The sequence below is a fragment of the Centropristis striata genome, chromosome 7 (assembly GCF_030273125.1).
Source record: "Centropristis striata isolate RG_2023a ecotype Rhode Island chromosome 7, C.striata_1.0, whole genome shotgun sequence".
NCBI classification, from domain to species: domain Eukaryota; kingdom Metazoa; phylum Chordata; class Actinopteri; order Perciformes; family Serranidae; genus Centropristis; species Centropristis striata.
Window position 1 is genome coordinate 39,566,862 of NC_081523.1, and position 23,234 is coordinate 39,590,095.

General features: G+C 36.1%; 1 protein-coding gene across 1 annotated transcript in view; it reads right to left on the bottom strand.

The window, feature by feature from the left end:
* The window catches only part of LOC131974623 (endoplasmic reticulum mannosyl-oligosaccharide 1,2-alpha-mannosidase-like), a 35,175-nt gene extending 14,501 nt beyond the window's left edge, over nucleotides 1-20,674 (bottom strand). The window contains 10 exon segments of the mRNA XM_059337016.1: nucleotides 3,999-4,097; nucleotides 4,099-4,188; nucleotides 5,936-6,084; nucleotides 6,832-7,011; nucleotides 8,498-8,607; nucleotides 10,712-10,842; nucleotides 12,179-12,297; nucleotides 13,119-13,218; nucleotides 18,195-18,311; nucleotides 20,457-20,674. Coding sequence (XP_059192999.1) covers nucleotides 3,999-4,097; nucleotides 4,099-4,188; nucleotides 5,936-6,084; nucleotides 6,832-7,011; nucleotides 8,498-8,607; nucleotides 10,712-10,842; nucleotides 12,179-12,297; nucleotides 13,119-13,218; nucleotides 18,195-18,296 — 1,080 coding nt within the window. The 5' untranslated portion in view covers nucleotides 18,297-18,311; nucleotides 20,457-20,674.
* Nucleotides 20,675-23,234: the final 2,560 nt, after the last annotated feature.

Sequence of the window (23,234 nt, forward strand, 5' to 3'; positions counted from 1 at the left end):
GTTTACAGGCAGTGTATTTGAAATCCTTTTTGCCCAGAGAACCTCATGCCAACAGAATGAGTGTTTTTTTTCTGTGTCTTCTCAAACTTTGCTTTAAAAAGGGAAATCCTTGTGGCTCTGTGGTCCGAGGCACGTACCATGTTAAAAAGCCTTCTTGGGTTCGTATGTAGCTCATCTCTTACGGCCCAGGATATTATCAGCCTGTAGCTGACAGCTAGCCACAGTCCAATGGGAGAGATGGCCAACGCTGCTGCAAATCAACGAAGGCAGCAGCTGATATCAAACCCAATTAGACATTTAGTCATTTAGCAGACGCTTTTATCCAAAGTGACTTACAGGAAGAGTTAGTATCAGTTAGGGGTGTGACGAGATCTCGAGATTAAACTCGACAAAATTTCTTGTCGAGTTAAAAGTCTGTCTCTCGAGATTTGTGAGCTATCCAAACTTCTATTTGTGACCTGTGGAGGCAGTAAAGGAAAAGAAGAAGAAGAGGAGGAGGAGGAGGAGGAGGAGGAGGAGGAGAGGAAGCAGCAAGCAGCCAGAATGACATCACAGAGGCCGGCGGCTCGTTAAGAAGAGTAAAAACAAATCGAAGCGGCACAGTCCTCCTGCAGCAGTCTTTCCCAGCTGCAGAGCAGGAGTCTGCAAATTGCTAACAGGCTAACAGTTAGCTCTGTAGCAGTACAGTGTGTATGAGCTAACAGGCTAACAGTTAGCTCTGTAGCAGTACAGTGTGTATGTGCTAACAGGCTAACAGTTAGCTCTGTAGCAGTACAGTGTGTATGTGCTAACAGGCTAACAGTTAGCTCTGTAGCAGTACAGTGTGTATGTGCTAACAGGCTAACAGTTAGCTCTGTAGCAGTACAGTGTGTATGAGCTAACAGGCTAACAGTTAGCTCTGTAGCAGTACAGTGTGTATGTGCTAACAGGCTAACAGTTAGCTCTGTAGCAGTACAGTGTGTATGTGCTAACAGGCTAACAGTTAGCTCTGTAGCAGTACAGTGTGTATGTGCTAACAGGCTAACAGCTAGCTCTGTAGCAGTACAGTGTGTATGTGCTAATAGGCTAACAGTTAGCTCTGTAGCAGTACATTGTGTATGTGCTAACAGGCTAACAGTTAGCTCTGTAGCAGTACAGTGTGTATGTGCTAACAGGCTAACAGTTAGCTCTGTAGCAGTACAGTGTGTATGTGCTAACAGGCTAACAGTTAGCTCTGTAGCAGTACAGTGTGTATGTGCTAACAGGCTAACAGTTAGCTCTGTAGCAGTACAGTGTGTATGTGCTGCTGCTGCAGGAGGTGTTCACTTAGCAATCTCTGTTTGTTTACAACACGCATCAGACACTCTGTGCACAGTTAGCAATGTCGGTTAATTAAAGATGGCTATGTTTATGATCACTGGAGATGCTGTGCATAATTAGCCATGCTGCTTTGTTTTCATCAGCTGCTGACGTTGTGCACAGTCAGTTAGCGACGTCGGCCACAGTTGCTTCTCTTATGTTTAATCCATCGCTTATGTGATCACAGTTGACACTAAGCAATTATGAAAATCGAAAAAAAAAACATACGTCACCTCCAGAGTCTCTAAATCCCTCTGGAAGAAGTTTATGAAAAGCTCATGCTTACAACATGCATGTAAAGAGTTATAATGATGAAACATACAAAATGCATGTGCAACTCGGTTAAATAAAAGTCTGTTGGTCCAGTCATATATTGTGTCATTGTAGTTTTCTTAAAATCTCGTCTCGTGAGCTGAGTGAATCATCACACCCCTAATATCAATGCATACAAAATCAAACTAGAAAAAAAAAAACCACACCTGATATCCACGAGAAGTTATCCAATTTAGTAGCCACACTAGCAGCTCTGTGAGGTTGTAATGTTATTGACGTACCAGAAAACAAAACCACTGCATAGATAAACAACGGTGACAGACTTTAGCTATTCCTAGGTCCTAACACAGAGGGCGCCAGAGCTAAATCTAAGCTGTTCTTTCTTATATTAAAGTGGCAATAGACAAGATTGGTTTTGTTTTAACGTATAATAATGAAGTATTGATTGGACAATTTACACATTTGGACTGGTTCCCTATGAGCCTTGCTTTCACTATGGAAGTCTGTGTGCCACACAGGAAGAGGGCCGCCATTAGTTTGTACCTGTATTTATACAGCTCATTAAAAAATAACAAAGCAGCTCCATAGTCTGAACAAAGACAAACTCTTTATTGCCAGTTATTGCGGCTTTCCTGTTCCTTAAAAAGTCTCTTGTGAGGCAGAGAAAGGGTCCTGTATATTTGTTTGATGTGCTGCTGCTGCTCCCAGGAAACACCCTGAGTCCAGAGAAGTTTTAGGGGTTTTAATTATAATCAGCGGCTCTACACGCACGGATGATGTTGATGTTTACACTTACTGGCGAACGTGTATCAAAGCAGATTACAAAGGCGGTCAACAAAAATTACAGCTACCTAGACTCGCTGCTCCATCCTCCCGTACAGGTGAAGCACACTCTGATATAACTTACCTGTGAGCTGTCAACTACGGTGCTCACGTGACCCGAAACCAAGACAAACAAATTAAACACAAAATAATCAATCAAGAAAGCAATATATGGCTCCTACTAGGGGTGCACCGATTGCAATTTTCTGGCCGTTCACCAATCACCGATTTTTAAAAAGCCTGACCTGCCGATTCCGATTTTTTTATAACTCACAGCATGCACCTTCAATGTTTGAATCTTATTATATTGAAAAAATAATAACACAGCAGCATTTTTCTTTAACAAATAAAGGAAATCACAATGTCTGAGGTAGTTAATAAAATATTGAACTTAAAATAAATAGCAACAATTTACAGGACAAACTAACAAAAGAACTGCAACCATGAATAAAGTGGTTTTTGTTCTGTACAACATACAGACAACTAGGGAGGGCATCGATTTTCGAATATTCAAATTCATTAAATCATAAAAAAAATCGAATAGTTCATCATATCTGGAAGAAAAAAAAGTTGTATTACTGGTGTCTTCCACACGGGGGCAGCGTAGCATTTTATGATACAGTGTGGCGGCTAGATGCCAAACTGTAGAAGAAGAAACAAACTGTAGAAGAAGAAACTAACTGTAGAAGAAGAAACAAACTGTAGAAGAAGAAACAAACTGTAGAAGAAGAAACTAACTGTAGAAGAAGAAACAAACTGTAGAAGAAGAAACTAACTGTAGAAGAAAAAACAAACTGTAGAAGAAGAAACTAACTGTAGAAGAAGAAACAAACTGTAGAAGAAGAAACAAACTGTAGAAGAAAAAACAAACTGTAGAAGAAGAAACTAACTGTAGAAGAAAAAACAAACTGTAGAAGAAGAAACTAACTGTAGAAGAAGAAACAAACTGTAGAAGAAGAAACTAACTGTAGAAGAAAAACAAACTGTAGAAGAAGAAACTAACTGTAGAAGAAGAAACTAACTGTAGAAGAAGAAACTAACTGTAGAAGAAAAAACAAACTGTAGAAGAAGAAACTAACTGTAGAAGAAGAAACAAACTGTAGAAGAAGAAACTAACTGTAGAAGAAAAAACAAACTGTAGAAGAAGAAACTAACTGTAGAAGAAGAAACAAACTGTAGAAGAAGAAACTAACTGTAGAAGAAGAAACTAACTGTAGAAGAAGAAACTAACTGTAGAAGAAGAAACAAACTGTAGAAGAAGAAACTAACTGTAGAAGAAGAAACTAACTGTAGAAGAAGAAACTAACTGTAGAAGAAGAAACAAACTGTAGAAGAAGAAACTAACTGTAGAAGAAGAAACAAACTGTAGAAGAAGAAACTAACTGTAGAAGAAGAAACAAACTGTAGAAGAAGAAACAAACCGGGGAGAGGGCGCCGGCCGATCGATCGGTGCACCTCTAGCTCCTACACCATTTATGACCTTCCACCTTTCACAATAAAAGCACACTATCACTGCTTAGATTAAGGTGTGTGACCCTGGATCATGGTGTCTCCTGGTCCGGTACCTGGTACTGAGGCTCCTGGGTGAGGCGGCTGAGCTCTCTGAACTCCAGCTGGATGCTGGTCACCTCGGCCACGGTGCTGTCGGAGGTCCAGCGGGGGGGGGTGGGCGGTGCCTTTCCCAATGTTCACATCAGAGTAGGGGATCTTGGACGGGGTGTTAAAGGCTGGCATCAGCCTGGAGCCAATGTCTTTCTGCAGAGAGATCATTTTGCAGTTGAAAAACACAAATGAAGAGTCATCGCAACTGAATTTTACTTGATTTTTTAATATACCATGGGTGGTAAAAATCTTGAGAATCTTAAACTGATATTAGTTTAGCATTACATTGCTACGTACGCATCTGCGTCTTTTTATTCAATTTTTATCCCACGATTTTGTTGGGTGCGAGATTCAAAAAAATCACAATAAATGTTTCCTTTATTTCCTTTGTCTGATCCATCTCAGCCCCAATAAGTTTATTAAGTCATAAAACCAGATAGATGAAATAGATTTCATATCAACCAAAAAGGTTTACGTATGAAAAAAGTTGACAAAGACGAAAACGAAGGACATTTTCACTATAATTTTAGTTAGTTTTGTAACCACATAATACAGTTTAAGTTAGTTATCGGTTTTTTAAAAACTCTCGATTTTATTTTTATTTCAGTTAACGAAAATGTAATTTCAATTCTAGTTTTCGTTATTTCGTTAGTACATTAACTACAATAACCAATTGGAGCACCCTTAGCTAAAGCATTTAGGTTTTAGGTTTTATTTATTTGCACAGTTAGAATTACATAAAATGACAAAAATAACATATAATGTAAAGTGCAGGAAGAGGCAGAAAACCCAGATGGGCTTATTTATTTAAAGCCTCCACCTAAAATCTCATAGTTATTAGAAAGTAATAAACTGATAATAGAAAAAACAAATGTATAACATCAACAAGTTATAATGACAATAACAAAAACAATAAAAAACAAAAATAAACATGTTAAAAAAGTGTATTTGTGTGTGAATTAGAATTTTAAAACAGCAGTTAAATGAGCTTTCAGACATCTTTTGAAGCATTTTACAGAGATGGAGTCCTTTGCCAGATGAGAAAAGGTTTTTATCCATAATTTGGTCCCCATTTGTAAGGTAAAAAACAATTTTTTGGTCATTTTGTGTCTTTTTTTAAAGGAATTTAGCTTTTTTTTTTTCTTTCATTTTGTGTCTTTTAAAAAAAAGTAATTTAGCTTTTTTGGTCATTTTGTGTCTTTTTTTTTTTTTAAAGGAATTTAGCTTTTTTTCTGTCATTTTGTATCTTTTTTTTTATTTTGTGTCTTTTTTTTATTTTGTGTCTTTTTTTGTAATTTTGTGTCTTTTTTCTGTCATTTTGTATCTTTTTTTTTAATTTTGTGTCTTTTAAAAAAAAATTAATTTAGCTTTTTTGGTCATTTTGTGTCTTTTTTTTTTTTTAAAGGAATTTAGCTTTTTTTCTGTCATTTTGTATCTTTTTTTTTATTTTGTGTCTTTTTTTTATTTTGTGTCTTTTTTTGTAATTTTGTGTCTTTTTTCTGTCATTTTGTATCTTTTTTTTTAATTTTGTGTCTTTTAAAAAAAAGTAATTTAGCTTTTTCTGTCATTTTGTGTCTTTTTTCTGTCATTTTGTATCTTTTTTTTATTTTGTGTCTTTTTTTTATTTTGTGTCTTTTTTTGTAATTTTGTGTCTTTTTTTGGTCATTTTGTGTCTTTTTTCTGTCATTTTGTATCTTTTTTTTTAATTTTGTGTCTTTTTTTGGTCATTTTGTGTCAGAGATGGAGACCTTTGCCAGATGGGAAAAGGTATTTATCCATAATTTGGTCCCGATTTGTAACATACAGCTCTGTTTGTACATTTATGTGCTGTTACTTACATTGTTAACTGACTTAACATGAGCTTGCAGTGTGTGAATGCAGTGCAGGTGTGTTGACTCACAGCTTTGTCCAGGAACAGAGCGTCTCCAGTCAGGTGGTAGGTGCTCAGCAGGCCTCCCAGGATGCGGATGGTGCTTTCAAACAGGTTGACGTCTACATTCTTACTAAACGTGAGCTCTGTGGCCACCCACTTCTTTGCTTCTTCAAATTCTGTAACAAAATAATACAACCATTTGAGAATAAATAGTCAACTGGTTTATTGGTTTATCTAAAAACTTTTCTTTTTAGAGCGTGCTGCCCCTTGAGTGTCAGGAGTTGTTCACATGTCGCTGCTGCACTGTTTTGTTCCTGCAGGCTTACAATTCAATTCAATTCAATTCAATTGGTTTTATTGGCATGACGTAACAATGTATATATTGCCAAAGCAAGCATCAGAAAAAGAAGATAACAAGATAAGGAAAGCAATATTTACAATAGATTATTATAATTCTGTTATTCATTTTAAAAGAAAAGAAAAACTTACAGGAGTTCATTTTCACACAATCTTCATTTTTCTTCCTGCTGTACTTAGAAGGGACATAAGTCTGTAAGTATTGTTGATGTGTAACTTACTTGTTATGGTGTCCCGTTTATTATAATTTGTCCGATGCTAATGCGCTAGCCGGTCAATTGGATTTTCCATTGTATGTTAGCATTGAGCTAAGCGCTAACTTGGTGTATATTTATGAATGTATGTGAAATAGAAAAAACAGAAGTCTGACATACCTTTTTTATTTGTGTATTGCAGTTGTACAGCTATTCTCAGTAAAGCATCAAAAACCTGAAGACTCTGTGGTGTTTTATTGAGGAACTGTTTATCTATCTGCCAAGTTAGAAGTCGGCCATTCTTGCAAGGGCAAAATATAGAGCAATGACCGATTCAAGAGGTTAAAGTTCAAATATAAAAGGTCAGTCTACCTTCTTTAAGCCCCATAATCCACATGGTGTCCAGGGAATCAATAAGCGTCAAACCCAGGCCGAACCACTCGCTGTAGGACTTGGAGAGGGGCCGGAGCTCATCGTGGCCCCAAGCAAAGTCTTTATAGCCCTTCCACGCATGTCTGAAGGCTTCCTGCACCGCCTCCGGCCAGCTGACTGCTGCAACACAACAAACACACAAGAAGCCTGTTATTAGTCCGTCTACAGACAGTGATTCATTCAGAAACAAGGGAATAAAATACCGTATTTCCTCAGTTTAAAGCCGGGCCCCTATTAATGAGCGGCCTCATTTAGTAACCGGGTGTAAAAACTATTTTTAGTAAATAAAAGCCGGCCTCTTTTATAAGCCGGGTGTCTTACCGGTGTTAAAGTCTGTCCCCCGTCGATATGTGTCCCCCTTACCTTAACCTGCACCAACCTGACCCCTGACCCCAACCAGTCCTCATTTCTCTGGCTTTTTCTTTCATTTTGTGTCTTTTTTTTTTTAAAGGAATTTAGCTTTTTTTTCTTTCATTTTGTGTCTTTTTTTTTTAATTTTGTGTCTTTTTTTGGTAATTTTGTGTCTTTGTTTTAAATTTTGTGTCTTTTTTTATAATTTTGTGTCTTTTTTTATAATTTTGTGTCTTTTTTTTTTTAAAGGAATTTAGCTTTTTTTTCTTTCATTTTGTGTCTTTTTTTTTGTAATTTTGTGTCTTTTTTTGTTCATTTTGTGTCTTTAAAAAAAAAATGTGTGTCTTTTTTTGTAATTTTGTGTCTTTTTTTGTTCATTTTGTGTCTTTAAAAAAAAAAATTTGTGTCTTTTTTTGTAATTTTGTGTCTTTTTTTGTTCATTTTGTGTCTTTAAAAAAAAAAATTTGTGTCTTTTTTTGTAATTTTGTGTCTTTTTTTGTTCATTTTGTGTATTTTAAAAAAAAAAAGTAATTTAGCTTTTTTGGTCATTTTTTGTCTTTTTTTTAAAAAGAAATTTAGCTTTTTTTCTGTCATTTTGTGACTTTTTTCTGTCATTTTGTGACTTTTTTTGCACCCAACCTGACCCCAACCAGTCCTCCTTTAAGTTGTTAACATGAGCCCAAGTTGACCTGAACCCCAAACAGTTCTCTCTACAAGGCCTAACCTTAAACTGAAATCCTAACTCCAACCAGGAGGTGATGCTACGGAGAACACCGTTCAGGAAACATCATCTGACGCTAACAGATTTCTGTATTTAGAAGTTTGTCCCCACGAGTTAGTGCTGTAGGTAAATATGGTTGTTTCTCTGCTGTCCTAGTCATTCTCTGTAAAGTCCAGCCGTTTACACACGTTCTTCTGGGCTTTTTACTGGTTTAGACATTTTAAATCCTGCTTCAAATGAACATTCAGCTGTTCATTGTTTGTTTACATCCCAGTACTTCCAATATGGCCGACATCCGGGTAACTGGCTACAATGCGCTGTGTAAAACACTCTAAAAAGTGCCGGTCAGAGCTGCTCTGATTTTCTTTTATTAATAAAAGCCTCCTTCAAATAATAGCCTGCCCCGATTATTAGCCGGGTCCCAAACTGATTTTTTATTAATAGGAGCCCCGGATACTATTTGAGGAAATACGGTACTCAAAATATTTTTAGGTTATGATGCTTAAACTTATTAAGAAATCAAAAAGCAGCTACCTGACTCAGTTGGTGATTTGTCTTTATGGTTGGAAGGTGAATCCTCCTTATTTTCCCCGTCCTTGGTGCCTTCTGTGGCCTGCTCAGTGTCGATCACTGCCCCATGCCAGCTGGAAGAAGAAATCAGTCGTTTATACATGTGAACAAAACAGATTTAAGTTGTGATCACACTAGGGCTGGGCCATATGGACCAAAAGTCATATCCTGATATATATTTAGACTGAATATCTATATACGATATACACTACCGGTCAAAAGTTTTAGAACACCCCAATTTTTTAATTTTTCTATTGAAAATCAAGCAGTTCAAGTCAAATGAACAGCTTGAAAGGGTACAAAGGTAAGTGGTGAACTGCCAGAGGTAAATAAAAAAGGTAAGCTTAACCAAAACTGAAAGATAATGTACATTTCAGAATTATACAAGTAGGCCTTTTTCAGGGAACAAGAAATGTGTTAACAACTTAACTCTATGGAGTCTTGGGCTATTTTGTCCATTTTTTAACTGTTTTCAAGTCTTTGTAAGTCATTTTGTGTCTTTTTGGTCATTTTGTGTCTTTTTTTAGTCCTTTAGTCCAACATAAAATGTGATTTTGAATCTTTTTTTTACTTTCAAAACACTATCATGCTCAATAAATAATTTTAAATGTTGCAAATGTGCATTCATTTCAGAGTTAAACTGCCTCGTTTTCAATTAAATTCTGGAAAAGTTGGAGTGTTCTAAAACTTTTGACCAGTAGTGTATATCCCAATATTTTTATTGCAAAGTGAGAGAATATGTTCATTCAAAGTCAAATATGACATGTAACAAGTAGTTTTATTAAAACTGTTTATTTAAGTGAACATAAATACTGTATAACAACAGGAGTAACTTTTGAACTATTGAAATCAAAGCTCCATAAAGTGCACATTTAAACATAAAAAATATCTTAAATAAAAGCTGCAGCTTGCCTGGAGCAAGGATCACACTGCATATTTGAAATATATCAATATATGCGATATGGTCTAATTCCATATCACATTTAAAAATATATATATTTTTTATTTTAATTTTATTAATTCTTCTTTTGGAACCGAAAAAAAATAAACAACATAAACTACAACAGCGTAGGCTAGATGCATATACATGTTCATACACATACTCACATAGACACCATTAAACAGATAAACATTTACACACATACAGTATATAAAGCCCTATACATACACTACTGGTCAAAAGTTTTAGAACACACCAACTTTTCCAGAATTTAATTGAAAATGGTGCAGTTTAATGTCTCAGTGTACTCTGAAATTAATGCACATTTGCAACATTTAAAATTCTTTATTGAGCATGATAGTGTTTTGAAAGTAAAAAAAAAGATTCAAAATCACATTTTATGTTGGACTAAAGGACTAAAAAAAGACACAAAATGACAAAAAAAAAGACACAAAATGACTAAAAAAAAAGACACAAAATGACAAAAAAAAGACACAAAATGACAAAAAAAAGACACAAAATGACAAAAAAAAGACACCAAAAGACACAAAATGACTAAAAAAAAAGACACAAAATGACCAAAAAAAGACACAAAATGACAAAAAAAAGACACAAAATGACTTACAAAGACATGAAAAGAATTCAAAAATGGACAAAATAGCCCAAGACTCCATAGAGTTAAGTTGTTAACCCATTTCTTGTTCCCTGAAAAAGGCCTACTTGTATAATTCTGAAATGTACATTATCTTTCAGTTTTGGTTAAGCTTACCTTTTTTTATTTACCTCTGGCAGTTCACCACTTACCTTTGTACCCTTTCAAGCTGTTCATTTGACTTGAACTGCTTGAATTTCAATAAAAAACTGGAAAAATTGGGGTGTTCTAAAACTTTTGACCTGTAGTGTATACATGCATCTGCCCCGTTTAAGTAATAAGATAGAAATAAGAACCAGTTAACTTAATATTCAATATGCATTTCCTTATATCATTTTGGTTAAAAAAAAAGGGAGTAGGCTGAAGTATAAAATACTTATCTCGGCCTCTCCCCTGATACTCAACACTTCAAAAATAAGAAATTGTATCTCTATATAAAGCCACTTAATGTTAAATAAATATGCATTACTATTAGTATTATCATTACTTATTTACTTATTTTCTTATTAGTCAACCATAGTATGGATATGGATATATCTTTTATATGGATATATGGCCCAGCCCTAGATCAAACTGTAAATCTCACCTGATGACTCCCCCCTCCTCTCCTTCCTTCTTCCTCTCAGCAGCTTTGCCCACCAGCACAGTATCTGAAGCGTTTCCTTTTCTCTGAATACGTCCCTGGAAAGGCGGTCCTCTCTTATTGGATAATTTCTTCTGTGACAAATAGGTGACATAAACAACATTTTACTGATTAACTCTTCACTTGATATGAGCAAGTTGGTAAGAAAGAAAAAAATATCAGAAGCAAATTTACCCATTATAAAATCATACATAGATATTACTATACTCCTATGAAGCTTTTTAGAATGCGTCTAGTAGAAGACAGAAGATGTTGGAAGTGTACGGGAGAAGATGGTACATTTTTGCATGCCTTTTGGGAATGTCCAGTGGTATTACCTTTCTGGAGGAAAGTATTAAGGAAACAGAGAGATTGGCTGGGACGAAGATTACCGGAATCTCCACTGTTTTGTCTCCTGGGAGATAGTACACTTTTGCCACTAGATGTCAACAAAGGGCAGCATGCTCTAATAACTGCAGGCCTCGTTACCGCAGCAAGGCTGATACTGAGGACCTGGAAGAGCATGTGCATGCTTGCAGAGTGGACCCAACTGATGACAGAGACTGCATCATTTGAATATATGATGGCCAGGAAAAACAATGTTAAAGGGAATTTCCATTTAGTATGGGATTATTTTGTTCAACACATTAAGGACTTGTCACAGTAAGTGTATGTTGTTGTCCTCGTTTTAGGTTGACTGCCTGTTTTTTTGTTTTTGTTTTTTTAATTTAATTTAATTTAATTTAAATTTATTTTATTTATTTATTTATTTTTTAATTAAAAAAAAAAAAAAAAAAAATGTTTCCTGTCTGTTTTTGGTGTCTGTCTCGGTTGTTTGTAAGTGTTTGTATTTTATGTTGAAAAATTTAAAATTAAATAAATACTTTAATAAAAAAAAATAAAAAAAGTTAGTAAGAAAGAATAGCAGACTGATCCATATAACAGATAAATAAATGATAAACACACATTTCAAATCTTCTGATACAACAGCTACGTCTATTTCAAAAGGGATATTATTAGTAAAACACCCTATAAACTTTGGTTTGTTTTGACAGACTATGCTCTGAATACATAGAATCAGATTTTCGGACCACTTATAAACATTCTTGCCAACATTGCTAGATCATTGTGTTTCCGACCCTCCAACTCTAATAATTGATTAAGACTAACTCTAATATCTACAAAGCTGTTTTATCACCAGAAATTATATATTTTTGTGACACTACAGTCACGTTATAGGATGTTCATTATCAATTAATCAATTAATCAGACTTTATTTATATAGCACTTTTCATACAAGAGAGACGTTACACAAAGTGCTTTACATAAAAAAGGAGAAAGTAATGATAATAATAATAATAATAATAATAAAAATAAATGGCTTTTGAAACCGTGTTCTTCCCTTCAAAGAAGAGAAGCAGACTTAGTTACCGGGTAGGTTTCCTCTGGCAGTGGTGGTTGGCCCTGTTTGATTGGCTCAGGCAGCACGTTGGGGATGTCAGGCAGCAGGACAATGTTATTGTCTGAGTCTTGTTCTCCATCTGTAAGGCCTCAACACACAGACAGACACACAAACAGGTTGAACATGAAGGTATTAACATGGTGCAGTAACATAGTGTAAGAGTGAAGGGCCACCCAGTGACTACTGGAGGTCAGAACCCAACAGGAGACCCCATCAAACTGATGATCACTATTATTAAGGGTTTTATTATGATTTTCGAATTATCATTATTATCTTTATCTTATTTTTTTCTGATTTTCAAGTTGCCTATCAATTTAGGTAGGTCATTTTGTGTCTTTTTTTGAAAAAAAGTAACAAAAGTTTTTTTGCTCATTTTGTGTCTTTTTTAAAGGAATTTAGCTTTTGTTTCTTTCATTTTGTGTCAGTTTTTTTGTAATTTTGTGTCTTTTAAAAAAAGAAAAGTAATTTAGCTTTTTTTGGTCATTTTGTGTCTTTTTAAAAAAAAAAGGAATTTAGCTTTTTTTCTGTCATTTTGTGACTTTTTTTTGCACCCAACCTGACCCCTGACCCCAACCAGTCCTCCTTTCTTTGTCTTTTTTGCTGATTTTGTGTCTTTTTTTTAAAGGAATTTAGCTTTTTTTTCTTTCATTTTGTGTCTGTTTTTTTTTTAATTCTGTGTCTTTTTTTTGTATAATGTAAGGGTGATGGGCCACCCAGTGACTACTGAAGATCAGAACCCAACAGGAGACCCGATCAAACTGAGGAATGATCAACGTGCTTATTTGCTTGAACATCACCTTTAACAAAGATAAAACAATATTCTGTGCTGTTGATATTCAACAGCCCCCAAGGATCACAGTAACTGAGACTGATGGATATAATGTAGATGTTTAATAATAAGAGCCTTACCTCTCAGGTGTTCAGTAACAGCAGGATAGGAAGCTATTCCACAAATAAACAGCAGGACAAGGATCAGGCTCCGCTGCAGCCGAGACAGCTGCTTCCATTTCTGCAGACACACAAAACAGATCGAGATAAATCCAACTTCTATCATGAATCTTTTTTTTGGTCCTGATCAGAGCACCCTTATTGATGTAAACCACCAGAGAACTATCAATGAGGCCAGCAGCATCTTTGCTTTGAAAAAGTTTCACCTTACGTTATTTGAACATTGGATGAAATAATGTACAGGTGCATCTCAATAAATAAGAATATGATGGAAACGTCCATTTCCAGTAGTTCAAGTCAAACAGCCCCAACCAAGTATTGAGTCATAAAGATGGACAAACATTTCTATAATAAACACACTTTTTAAAATTGGTCTCTTTTAATCTTAAAAATAATCATTATAATTAGAAGAAATTAAATAACTGAAGACATGAAAAAAATCATTAATCAATCATTCTGTGTGTAATGGATATATATCTGAATATATGAATTGAATTACTGACATTAATAAACTTTTCTATGATATTCTAATTTATTGAGATCCACCTGTATATGGATCTCTAGGTGTGGCAGCAATCACTCCAGGGTATTTCAATATTCAGGTGGGAAAAAATGCAGAGACCAGGTCTAGATTTAAGGCTTGTAGAACCTGATAATGTAATAAATTCCTGATAATGTCATAAAATGCACTTTATTACATTATCAGGAAGTTATTACATTATCAGGTTTTATTACATTTTTAATGGACTCAAGTGCAGATTTGTATTACATTATTGGGGTTATTACATTATCAGGTTCTACAAGCCTTTTAAAAAAAATGTATCTCACTGTATTTTGCAGCAATAACAGTTAACAGTTATACAACATTAAAGGTAGAGACTTATTGGAAACAAATATTAGACAATACCAAAGCTCAACACAGGCATTTTCAGATTGATTATATGTCCAAAGATAAACAGAGGAATATACAAACAGCTTTCCTACAGGGCTAGTGTGATGTCGCTAACCCTCTGCACTCATATATTTAAGTTATATAGTTCAGTTTTGTTGTATTTTGTTCATACACATTATACATTCAGTTAATGTTAGACCAATGTAGACTAAGAACTTAACTATCCACAGAGATTTTCTGTTTCATACAACACACTTTATCATTTTGAAGTATTTGAATTTTATTTGAATTTTACTGATTTGCTTTGTTGGTTAATTAACTTTTGTCTTTTGTGTTCAATGTTTGTTAACCCCCTCTCGTGTTTATTATGAGCTGATCACCCACTATATGAGTCCCCTCTTGTGTTTAGTCATCAGGTCTGTTTGTTTGTTTGTTCAGTTGACGGTTGTACAGTTTTGTTAGTTTGACCTCTTTTATGGGCCCAGTTCTTTATTACTTTTATTTGACAATTTAGTTGCTTTATACTTTGAGTAAATAAAGACTGACTGACTCGGTCCCTCACAGCGAGTAATTGTTAACCAGCTATGCTATAATTGACTATATATTCACTATAATATTCACTAAACAACAGAAATATAGCAAAGCAATTGGATAAATCAAGAGAACTTCAGAAACACAATACTCAGCAACTTGCACTAGTTGGCAGCTCGTTTAGCTTCACATTCCTTAACCAGCCAGAAATGCTAACTTTTCAAAGACACACACATGCACACACTTGGATGCAAACTGTCCCACGTAACCACGGTGATCAGCGGGGTTGAAGTCCAACCGTCATGTGGTCATCTGCTCTCTCTCACTCACTGACAGTTATGTGCTCATGCTGCGTTCAGGTGCGCAGAGCATTATCAGACAAAGGAGCGACTATGGCAAATTTGCACTCAGGCCTTTTTTATGGAAATGATGTAATCACTCATACTTCAGCACAAACTCTAACATTGACTCCTGGCAGTGTGCATGATGTGCAAACATTTGCATACCTCAGTCTACGTGATAGTACAAAAACAAACCTGAATCACCAAACCAGCACACACAGATAGAAGAACCCTTATAGTGGGTTTACACAGAGCGAGAGGCACATTTTCACCTGTGTTACTCGCACGAACGGCACCAGTGTAAACAACGCTGCCATCAAAATAACCACAACTGCTGCTTCACCTGTTGTGGAAGTCCCAGATATGTCTGAACACCAAACACTATCATATCTGGATTAATGAGATTATCCAGAGATGTTCACAGCTCAGTGAATTTCATGGCTTCCTCCTAGGGTTGTCAAAAGTATCGATACTCAAAAAAGTATCGATACTAAAACGTTGTATTCAGTGAATTTGGACAGGTTAGTGTCTTTCGTTTCAAACTGACCTATTACTGATGTTATCGTAGCATTAATGTTAGCCGTGTTATTATTAGCCATTAGCCGCAGTTAGCAATTAAAGGCTGACGTCACGTTAATGATTATAAACAACGTAAATAAATAAATAAATAAATCAGGCACGTAGTACGCCCATATTACGTTAATTGACACAGTGCCAGTATACATAAGCATTAAGAGTTAATAAGTTTATATTAATGTTGGTGACTGAAAAGTTTTATTTTCTCTCGAAGTCCCAGAATGAAGCAGAGAAAAGTCGACCTGCAGCCAAACAGCAACACACACAGCCGACTCTACCTCTTTTTTAAATCAAGCTTGCCTAATATTGTGCACAGCATACAACCTCAAAATATTGTTCTAATTGTTATTATCCAATATTTTCCTGTGTATCGGTATCGAGTTGAAAATTTTAGTATCGTAACAACCCTACTTTCTCCAGGAACTGTGTCTAGATGGCGGTTCTGGTGTTCAACAGCGCTATGTACCCAAAATAAGCATTTCTTGCTGTAATTTAATTGCAAAAATCAGATAAAAAAAGTATGCTGAACTACTTACAACATGATGCTGATTCATAAAAAGTCTGAATTTTTGCTTCGTTAAAACTGTCCATGAGACAATCAAACAACTTTTAAAATGTTTAATTAAGGCTATGCTGGCTGCTACTTCTGCATATGTACCTAAAATAAACAGATGTAGATGAATGTCTGACAACAAACCACAGCATGGATTTTTCTGCTGCTTAAGGTCTTGGTGTCTTGATGTGCCATTTTGGAGGGTTGCCATTTTTTTGTTATGAATTCTCAAGTGAAAAATGGACGGCAACCTCCTGGTCTTAGCAGGGAGGCAAACCAGGAAGTGCCTTAAGCTGCATTCTACCGAGAATTCCAGCAGGGGGCGCTATCTCTGAGCTGAACTCCACAAGCACAATTTATTGAACAATATCTAAGGACACAGTTTTAAGCACAGCCCATATAAAAAGTCTATTTTGTTTTATTTTATTTATTTATTCTATTTTTATTTCCTATTTTTTCCGTGTATGTATATATATATTTTGAGTGTCTTATTTTGCACCAATGGGAGTTGCACTCCAATTTCGTTGTATATATACAATGACAATAAAGGCTATTCTATTCTATTCTAAGTTTGGCTGCAAAAAATTTCTGTCCATTCATTTCAATGCAAAATGAGAAAACTCCTCACTTGATTTATTACCTCAGAAATGTTTTTTTTACTTATGGTCTCAATCACTAGTAAAAATCTTCTTCCCTGGTGGTACGCACTCCAGGGGTACGTGAGATTTTAAAATATACATTTAAAAAGTAGCATCCATGCAAAAATCCTTTAAAAATAATTATTTAAGAAATATTTTAGGAAAAACTAAGTATAAGTTCATAAAATTAATGTTATATTCAGTAGGCTATTCAATTTAATTCTCCTAAAAACCCAGAGTGTCCCCCATACCAGGATGGTTGGACCCAACCTGTCATATACCACCTGGCATCACCTGTCAATCACTTGGAAACTCAAAGATGGAGTCGTGGTTGAAGCGTAGCAGCAGTTATTTTGAAAACACAAAAGGGACAAGTGGCAAAGAAGGCCAAACCAGAGCCGGCAAAATTCCGGCTGTGTCTTGAAGATTATGTTTTAATTGGATTTACGTCCACAAGTTGCAACCAAGGTTATTATAGTTAACGAAAACTAACGAAATAACGAAAACAAGAATTGAAAAAACATTTTTGTTAACTGAAATCAAATAAAAACTAGAGTTTTTAAAAAAAACCCATAATTAACTGAAACTGTATTGTGTGGTTACAAAACTAACTAAAATTAACTAAAATTATAGTGAAAATGTCCTTTGTTTTCGTTTTTGTCAACTTTTTTCATTCATAATTCAGCGTTTCTATTTGAACATGCAACACATGGTGAATATGTTTACTGAGACTGGGATGTTTACACTAGAACCAAAATTCAAAACACCAGAACTGTAAGAGTTAATAACCTTATTGGGGCTGAGATGATAAACCAAAGGAAATAAAGGCAAAATGTATTATGACCTCTTTGAATCTCTCACCCAACACATAGCCCATTACAAAAAAACTAAAACTAACACTAAAACTAATAAAAACTAAACTAAAACTAAGCATTTTCAAAAAATAAAAACTGAACTTAAATAGCAAACTCACTCTAAAAACTAACTAAAACTAACTGAATTTGAAAACAAAAATGCACAACGAAATTAAAACTAAAGCTAATGAAAAATCCAAAACTGTTATAACCTTGGTTGCAACCCACCCAAGGCACTGTGTTTTTTCTGTGGGGAGAAATGAGCTAACAGTAGCATGAAGCCAGCACATCTGCAGCGTCATCTTAAGACCAAACATCCGACTTTTTTAAGAGGAAACTGTCTGAATTCAGATAATCTCAAGACACGATGCAGAAGGCGTCCATAACATCAGCCAACGCCCTGGAGGCCTCTTATGCAGTGTTTTTTCTCGTAGCTAAAGCCAAGATGTGTGTTTATCAGTTCCTGAGTTTAATAAATCAGACACTGATGGCACAGTGGTTGTGTGATGGCACACTGATTTTTTTTTTCAACCAACAATGCTCTGCCCTGGTTAAGGAGGTACTTGGCTGAAAAAACATTTCACAGAGGGAACATCACTGTAAAAAGGTTGAGAACCAGTGGTGTAGAACATGTGCTCATTGAGCCACTCACCCTCCAGCAGGACTGCCTCCTCCACTGCTTGCCGTTATTGTATCCTCCACTTCCTTGCCCAAAACTTATAGATATATAGTCCTGTCGAGATGGTGGGTGCATGTTTGTGACCAAGCCCTGGAGAGAGACACATTTCAGAGAAGAAGTAGATGGAGATGGCAGCTGTGGTCACATTAACCCAGATCTAAGGAAGCTATAGGGGACAAGAGGCTGCAGCTAGTGAAACCAGTTTGTCTGGTGGGTATTGTCAGATATGATTACAAACTACTACGATATTGTCAGATATGAGTCCCGCCCCCCCGCCCATCCCACTTTACATATATTAGACTTTGCAAAAAGAAAATATATTTACAGTTACTTAACCCTTGTGTACTCCTCCCGTCGACTATACACCCATGCTCCTCAGGGGTCAAAATGATGTCCCATGATGTTTTTCGGACATGTAGAAAAAACTATTACCAACTTTTTTTTCACCTTTTAAGGCAACTTAAACAAAAAAAGGGGGGAAAAAAGTAATAAATCCTGATTTTTTTAGTGAAACTTATGTTTTGAAATCATTGTTCATTTTTGGATTTTTTTTAAAAATCACACCTGCGGTCAAAAAGGACCCCATGACATCAGACTGGTTTTAGGACATGTAGAAAAAGAAATATTAACAACTTTTTTTCACCTTTTAAGGCAACTCATGACCAACACATTGATATATTTTTTTCATTATTATTGGTCAATTTTAGTCAAATATAAAAAATTAGCCCTCATATCAAGAGGGAAAAAAGTAATAAAACCTGAATATTTTTTCAATAGTAATAGTTGAAAAAATTCTTGATGGGAATGTCAACTTTTAGTGAAACTTATGTTTTGAAAACATTGTTCATCTTTGGATGTGAGCAAAAATAAAGAAAGGATCACACCCATGGACCTCAGGGGTCAAAAAGGACCCCATGACATCAACAACTTCTTTTTCACCTTTTAAGGCAACTCATGACCAACACATAGATAATTTTCACATATTTTTTTCATTATTATTAGTCAATTTTAGTCAAATAAACAAAAGTAGGCCTCAAATCAAGAGAAAAAAAGTAATAAAACCAATACATAGATATATAATTTTCATTATATATATATACATTTATAAAGAAATAGAAAGTTAACAAAGTTCATAGAAAGTTAACATATATTATCTATGGAAGTAAATCTGTGTCATCGGAGTTTGAAATAAAAAAAAGACATTGAATTTCTAGCACTGAATATTTATGCATTGAAATTATGTATCTGAATGACATGTAATGTAATGTAATGTTTATCAAAATTTTTGTTTATCAAATTTTTTGCGGTTGAATTTTTTGAGGTTGAATTTTTTTTAACGTTGAAAAACATTCAGATACATAATTTCAATGCATAAATATTCAGTGCTAGAAGTTCAATGTCTTTTTTATTTCAAACACCGATGACACAGATTTACTTCCATATTAATCGTATGTTGAAAATGATTTGGGGTCAACAAGAGGACCCCAGGAGTACAGGAGGGTTAAGGATATTGTTAGATGTTTTCATAAATTAATTCATTGCTGTAACCTAAATTCACAGCACACCAAATTCTGAGCAACTAAGGCTTGTTGGGTTATTTTCATGGGTAAATGAAGCATGTGGTGGTTTTCAGAGCTAGCTGTAGCTGGAGCTGTCATCCCACCTGCAGCACCACACAAACAACGTCAAGTGTTCATCAACAGGCACATTTAACTCAGAATGTTAAGATAGCCAAATATGAACAGAGTATTGGTATAGATAGCTAATCCAGTAGATATAACTTTTGCAGGTGGTACTACCAAACTATAAGGTTTCCTTTAAATAAATAGAATGCTGACGTCATTAACGTTTCCTTTAAATAAATAGAATGCTAACGTCATTAACGTTTCCTTTAAATAAATATAATGCCAACGTCATTAACGTTTCCTTTAAATAAATAGAATGCTAACGTCATTAACGTTTCCTTTAAATAAATAGAATGCTGACGTCATTAAACGTTCTACTGTGAACCCGCTTCAGCGGCTACTCCGCCTGCGCGTCACCGGCTCGTGGAACGTTTTGGCGGATTCACAGTCCAACTCTGAACCGAGGCTTGGCTTGAGGCCTACCAACCCCGATACGGTGGGTTAACAACTGGGCACTTTTAAAATACAGAGAAAATGTGTTTTTAAGTGCTTTGCTAAGGATTTATAGGCGTAAAGAAATAAGTTAAATATGCAGGCTAACACACATTACCTTGAAAAGTATCCAGCTTTGAGTAAGATGTGACCCAGTGTAATCACCACCGAGAGGTCCCGTTAACAGCAGCTGTACCTGCGGTTATGTCGTTAGTGACACCGTGTCTGGAGCCGCTTCATCGATCACTATGGTCATCGATACTGTTAGCGACAGACGATAAAACAATAATGAGCGGAGTCTCATCCACTTGTAGCTCAGGAAGTGATGTTGCTCACTGTCAACAACAATGTGGTGATGGTGCACCCATGCTGCCTTCACGGACCGCTTCAAAATATCGTAATAACTACACTTCACCAATTTCTAATGTAACTTCTGTGTTTGGTAATGTTTCCAAATAGAGATATGAAAAATACGTTTATTAGGGACCGAGCACTAACGGTGCAAGGACCCTATTGAAATTGGTCCGTTTCTTATTATTTTTAGGGGGAGTAAATCGCTTATTTGAGGCCTTTATGCTATTCAAAAACTCCCCATATTTGGAATATACATAAATCAGATTTGAAATTTACGTATTCTGGTATTCGCGGGAATGGACCTTGCAAAATGACTCACTAGCGCCCCCTCAAAATTTTCAAAACATCCTCACAATATAGGTTTTTTTCACATAGACACACGAAAGTTGGTACATATGTGTATCATGGGAAGACGCACCAAAAAGCCTCAAGAACCCATACCCGAAAACGTACAGGAAGTCGGCCATCTTGGATTGAATATTGCGCTTGTCATTGTTTTTCGCCATTTCCAGGTCGCATACTTTAATGAACTCCTCCTACAGATTTTATCCAATTGACTTCAAACTTGGTCAGTACCATGACAAGGCCTTTGGGATCAAAAGTTATTGAAAGCTTTATCGACGGTCACACTATGTGGGCGTGGCATGGCGGCAAAATATGGCGTCTCGCCATAAAACACAAGATCGTTATAACTTTCCCATTCTTTGTCCAATCTGCTCTAAATTTCTCAGGCTTCATCAGAGTCTATCCCTTAGCACTTCCAAATAACTTGCCATCTAACACCAGACTGTATAACTTCACCATACATTGTCCAATCTGTCCCAAATTTCACATACGTGATAAGGGTCCACCCCGGGACACACCCACGTGTCTATATTGACACACAGTCATAGCGCCCCCTGCTGGCTACAGGAAGTAACATGTTTTACACCTACCACAAGCACAGTGGTAGGAGACACGCAATTTGGTACGCATAGGGACTGAGCCAACAGCGCCGCGTCCGATGTGCCCTCCCCTGACGGCGCCTCCCCCGACGGCTCCACTCTGCGAGGGCCCGTTCAGTACTGCGCGCAGTCCTAGTTTTACTCGTTCTAAAACTGTCAGTATTTTTTCCTGTTTTTAGATTTTGTTTAATTGTTACAAAATTACAAATTCTCCAAGTCCACATATTGTGACAGAGGGGTCAGTATAGAGCAGTGGTGGACTCAGGAGGGGGCAGAAGGGGTGACCGCCCCCCCTCATGCCTCCATGGTTGAAAAAGCGCGCTAAAGTGCCCCCAAGAGTGATGAAAACGAGAGACTTATTGGCAGCCCTTTACACATACAAAAATGATTGGGTGCCGTCTAGAGCAGCTATTCTCAACCTTGGGGTGGGGACCCCAATTGGGGTCGCGAGATGATTTCTGGGGGTCGCCAAATCATTTTGGAAGTCAGCTCTGTCTCCACTGTGTTAAAGTGTTCATGTGTTAATGTGTTTTAGTCTCTTAGTCTGTAGTCTGTCATTTTATGTCTTTTTTGGTCATTTGGTGTTTGTTTTTGTTTTTAATTTTGGGTGATTTTGTGTCTTTTTTTGGTAATTTTGTGTCTTTTTTGATTATTTTGTGTCTTTTCTGGTCATTTTGTGTTTGTTTTTTTTTAGTCATTTTGTGTCTTTTGGCCATTTTGTTACCTTTTTTTGGTCATTTTGACTTTTTAGTCATTTTGTGTCTTTTTGGGTCATTTTGTTTCTTTTTTGGGTGATCTGAACTGTGAGTGTGAGATTGTGTTCAGTGAGCGGGGGTTGCGGACAACATGCATGTTAAATTGGGGGTCGCGACTCAAAAAGGTTGAGAACTACTGGTCTAGAGTGCATCTTCATACAATAAATTATGATGATGTGATCTCTAGAGCAAAAAAATTCAATAACGTGCCTTAATGAGTGCCCTTCTAGTGCCCTTCTGGTCCCTCCGTGGTTGAAAAAGTGTTGCTAAAGTTCCCTCTAGAGTGGTTAAAACGAGAGGAAGTGCCTTATTGGCTGCCCTTTACACATGAAAAAAATATTGAGTGCCCTCTAGGGTGCCCCTTCATACAATAAATGATGATGATGTGCCCTCTAGAGCAAGAATACGGCGAACCAAAAAAACCTGTTGTGGTTAGCTAATGAGGTGCAGACGTTCCTGTCTTTGGTAGCCGACGAACGGGGAATGCAAAAGAGGCGCCGGTTTACTTTTGGTACGAATGTGAGGTGTTTGCTCTCATTTAGTGCACAAGATGCTTTTTACTTAAAAATGTACACATTTTCTCCTGGGGGACCAGGACCCCCCTACATGGTTCAGTTTGATGGTTTTAATTGTCAGTACCATATCAGTAATAACTTTCAATCAATCAATCAATCAAACTTTATTTATATAGCGCTTTTCATACATATAAATGCAACTCAAAGTGCTTTACAAAAGCCATCAGCCCATCCAAACATATAAAACACCAACAAACAGTATGACAGGAAACAGGACAGGAAGACAGAGTATGAAGAGAGAGAAATACAGCACAACATGAGGGGAGGA